Source organism: Triticum dicoccoides, chromosome 7A (genome assembly GCF_002162155.2).
Source record: "Triticum dicoccoides isolate Atlit2015 ecotype Zavitan chromosome 7A, WEW_v2.0, whole genome shotgun sequence".
Taxonomy (NCBI): Eukaryota; Viridiplantae; Streptophyta; class Magnoliopsida; order Poales; family Poaceae; genus Triticum; species Triticum dicoccoides.
In genome coordinates, this window is record NC_041392.1 from 572,150,368 (window position 1) to 572,154,982 (window position 4,615).

At 53.2% G+C, this 4,615-nt stretch overlaps 1 protein-coding gene across 1 annotated transcript; it reads right to left on the minus strand.

The window, feature by feature from the left end:
* Positions 1-1,689: 1,689 nt before the first annotated feature.
* On the minus strand, positions 1,690-4,250 carry LOC119330319 (beta-glucosidase 38-like). The gene is made up of 9 exons (XM_037603423.1): positions 4,031-4,250; positions 3,877-3,935; positions 3,708-3,783; positions 3,474-3,545; positions 3,273-3,360; positions 2,817-3,176; positions 2,516-2,727; positions 2,391-2,422; positions 1,690-2,279 (listed from the first exon to the last, which is right to left on the minus strand). The coding sequence occupies exons 1-9, from the start codon at positions 4,221-4,223 to the stop codon at positions 1,899-1,901; spliced, it is 1,473 nt and encodes a 490-aa protein (XP_037459320.1). The 5' UTR covers positions 4,224-4,250; the 3' UTR covers positions 1,690-1,898.
* Positions 4,251-4,615: the final 365 nt, after the last annotated feature.

Below are 4,615 nucleotides of genomic sequence, written 5' to 3' on the forward strand. Positions count from 1 at the left end.
GGCCTTATTGGGAGGGACAGACCAGCCCCTTGTGGGCTGGTGCGCCCCCATATAGGCTGATCTAAGTGGAGAAAGAAAAAGGGGAGGAGGAAAGGAAATAGACGGAATAGGATTCCCCCTTCCTTTCCCCTCTCCCCTCTTTCCTTCCCCCCTCCGAAGACAAGGAAAGGGGGTGGCCGAATTGGAGGAGGCCCCCAAGTAGGATTCCTCCTACTTTGGGCGCCCCGTGGCTGTCCCCCTCCCCCTCCCACCTATATATATATATATATATATATATGGGGAGGGGGCGCCTAGAACACACAACAAACATTGTTAGCCGTGTGCGGTGCCCCCCTCCACAGTTTATGCCTCCGGTCATATTCACGTAGTGCTTAGGTGAAGCCCTGCGCGGATCACTTCACCATCACCGTCACCATGCCGTCGTGCTGACGAAACTCTCCCTCGATCCTCTGCTGGATCAAGAGTTCGAGGGACGTCATCGAGTTGAACGTGTGCTGAACTCGGTGGTGCCGTACGTCCGGTGCTTGATCGGTTGGATCGCGAAGATGTTTGACTACATCAACCACGTTAAGCTAATGCTTCCGCTTTCGGTCTACGAGGGTACGTGGACACACTCTCCCCCTCTCGTTGCTATGCATCTCCTAGATAGATCTTGCGTGATGTAAGATTTTTTTTTTTTGAAATATTGCGTTCCCCAACAAGTTCTGGGGCCGGGAAGTTGCACCATACGCGGACACGGCATGGAAGTCAAAGGCACCTCTACAATGTCGTTTCTTTGTCTGGCTTGCCGGTAGGAACATATGTTGGACATCCGATCGCCTTGCCCGACGAGGCCTACCACACAAGGCATCATGCCCTTTCCGCGACCAAGCCGATGAAACATTGAATCATATCATGCTGACATGCGTACATGCGAGAACGATGTGGCATGCAGTCCTAACGGCGATTGGGAAACCGGAGTGGACGCCAACGGTGGAACATCAAGTAGTTCGGTGGTGCAACTCTCATCATGATTCTTATCTTCGTGACAAGGATGTGCGGACGATCCTCTCGTTGGTTATGTGGGAGCTTTGGAAGCATCGCAATGCAATTGTCTTTGACGGCGTAGCACCATCGGTGAAGCTTGTAATTGAGAGAGTTGAGAGTGAGGGTAGAGCGTGGAAGCTAGCAGGCCTGTTTAAAGGAGACAAGTCGTCTTTCCTTGGGTCTCTGGCTAGGTGGGTGACGACTAGTAATTAGCGCTAGCAGTGCAGCCACTCGGTGGACTTAGTGTCTTTAATGCATGATACGCATACTCGTGCGTATTCTAAAAAAAATTAACCATTATTGTTGGGACTAAAGAAAATACTAGATTTATCCAAACGCATCAATTGTCCGGATGCATCACAATACAAGTCCAGGGTTCTCTTTGAAGTTTGGGCATTCTCCATATTTGCTTTCATAAGGATCAGTTAGTCATCTGCAAACATGAGATTAGAGATTGATGGGGCCTACCCGCACACCTTTACGCTCTGGATCACCATGATTGATTATGAACAGATTGTAAGTTTCTCCTAAAATTTTGACCGTGCATCTTCGGTGTTTTGAATTCGTGTTTTCGTCTGCCCCCCTGTTGAAAAAATCTCGATCTATATCGCGCGGACGTGCAAAATTTACATGGCAGCAACACGATAAATTTAGAACCGGATATCAACCTTACTTATCCAGAGCCGAAACTACAGCTGAGGAACCCTCTTTGATCTGAACTATTACAAGACATCTTATTCATCCAACCAAAACTGAACTACAAGACATCTTATTCAACCATCTGGCACCACTTCTTTTTATAAAGAAGAAGAAAAAAACAATCTCTGCTACCTAGGAGGCTAGGACGAACAACGAACGATCCGCCCGACTCTTCAGTACTCCTCGCTCTTGATCACCTTCCGGAACCAGCGCGTGGAGTCCTTGGGGTACCGGGTGAAGGTCTTGCGGTCGACGTAGACGAGGCCGAACTTGGAGGTGAAGCCCATCCGCCACTCGAAGTTGTCCAGCAGCGACCACGCGAAGTAGCCCGTCACCCTGGCGCCGTCGGCGATGGCGCGCTTCAGCTCGTGGAGGTACTGGTCGAAGTAGTCGATCCTGAAGGTGTCGTAGAGCGCGTGCGGCAGCGTGTCGCTGCCCGACTGGTCGATCCCGTTCTCGCCGATGAGGATCAAGGGGTCCCTGAACTTGTTCTTCACGTGCATCACCGCCTTGTAGAACCCCCAGGGCACCACGTACAGCCACTTCGAGAACGCCTGAATGCAATAATGCGTTCATTCATGAATCACGAATTCTTGCGTCATTTACAACTACAGCTCTGCCGTCCAACCCTTGTTTCTTTGGTGGTCAGATTTGAGGATCGTTACCTGTCTTCCGATCGGCACGCCGTTGCGCTCGACTGAAAGGACAGGCAGATGATCAGACGTGTTAAGACAGGCGGACGAGCGAGGAGCAATTCATGTGGGGTGGGGTTTCGGTTAACCGGACGTACAGAGAAGCTCGGCCTGCCAGTCCGTGGCGTAGCTCATGCGCGTCAGGTTCTCGTGGTGCCTGACGTAGTAGGTGGTGTAGTGGTTGATCCCGATGATGTCCGCCGAGCCCTGCAGCAGCTTGCTCTGCTCCGCCGTGAAGTTGGGCAGCCTCGTCCCCACCAGCTTCTGCATCGTCTCCGGGTAGTGGCCGAAGGTGATCGGGTGCATGTACCTGCCAAGTTCAACTCAGCTCAGCTCAGCTCAGTTTCAGTCAAGTCCGGTCGTCGCCGGCCGCCGTGAGATGCGTGCGTGGTTCCTCACCAGCCAAGGGTGAACTCCCTCGCCCTGTGCGCCGCGTACTCGTCCTCCACGGTGTAGGTCAGCGGCTCGTACCACACGAAGTCCAGGAGGATGCCGATGGTGCCGTTCTGCCTGCGCTGGTACTTGTCGCGGTACACCTTGACGGCGGCGGCGTGCGCGAGGAGGAGGTGGTGGCCGGCGATGTAGGGCTCCGTGGCGGAGTTGCCGCCGAACCGGCAGCCGGTGCACCTGCCGGGCGCGAAGAAGCCGTCGCCGTAGCCGTGCCAGGCCATCATCCGCGGCTCGTTGATGGTGAACCAGTTCTTCACCCGGTCGCCGTACGTCTTGAAGCAGAAGTCGGCGAAAGCCGTGAAGTCGGGCCTGCGAGAAAATGCGCGGCGAGTCGTTGGAATCAAGCAGAGATCACACATACTAGCACATGTGTGCTTATGCTGCAGGGTTTTGCAGGACACTCACACGACCCTGGGGCTGAGCCAGCCGTTGTACTGGTTGTTGAGGACCTCCGGCAGGTCGTAGTGGTAGAGCACGACGTACGGAGTGATATCTGATCAATGGGGAAACGTCATGCAGAGAAGGAATCGTCAGTTGTTCAACAGAGAGATTCCAACGGAGTCGTGAGTAGTTCGAGAAACGCAGAGGTGGATGGGTGGATCGTACTGTTGGCAAGCATGTAGTCGATGAGCCTGTGGTAGTAGTCCACGCCGTCTTTGTTGATCCTCCCGATCCCATCTGCATTTTTTCGTCAAGAGTTTCAGAGGAAGAAGAAGAAGAAGAAGAAGAAGAAGAAGAAGAAGAAGAAGAAGAAGAAGAAGAAGAAGAAGAAGAAGAAGAAGAAGAAGAAGAAGCATCACGGGACTGAAGGAAATGTGCGACCACGTAAGAGAGACGTACTGGGGAAGATACGCGACCAGGAGATGGAGAAGCGGTAGGCGTCGAAGCCCACCCTGACCATGTTGTCCACATCGTCCTGAAGGAAACCACCACCAAAAACCCAAACAGATCACGACCGGAAACCACTTGCAAGAACAATGAAAATCAGTGTTTTCTCCCCATCACTGACCATGTAGCGATGGTACTCGTCGACGGTCACGTTGGCGGTGGCGTTGTCGGGAGTGGCACCTACGGCGCAAGAACACACATTCAGTTCAGGAGTCGCCACACACACACGCATGCAAGGCTTGGTTCAGAGACGCCATGTCACCATGGATCCAGACCTGGATACTTGAGGAAGGTGTCCCAGATGCAGGGCCCGCGGCCGTACTTGAGGGAGTTGCCCTCCACCTGGTACGCCGACGAGGCGGTGCCGAAGACGAAGCCCTTGGGGAAGCTGTCCCGGGAGAGGTCGGTGTCCCGGCCGTTGGCCAGGAGCGCCAGGGAGAGCAGGACGACCGCGCGGAGGAGCTCCATAGTGGAGAGGGCAGTGGCGAGTGTGGTAGGTCGATGGTCTGATCGGGGAGGGAGGCCATATATGGAGAGTGGGGAGGAGAGATCGAGGGGGCAGCATGCAGGCAGCAGCGCCATTCTCTGGCACAAACGGCGGCACACCGTGGGACTGTTTCTCTCTTGTACGCGCGGGCAGCTCCCACGCATGCATCCTAGCCTTGCTCCTTTGACTTCTTCTACTCGATCATCTGTATAAGTCTTTGTTTCATACACTCCACAATTTTGACGTGGGCGGAGCAGGTGAAAATGTGACCCTCATGCGTATAACATAACAAAACAGTTATAGGAAAAAAAAACCCTCAAAAAAAGTTATAGGAAAAAAATACTGGTAATTACGATTTAAGAGTAGTACATTT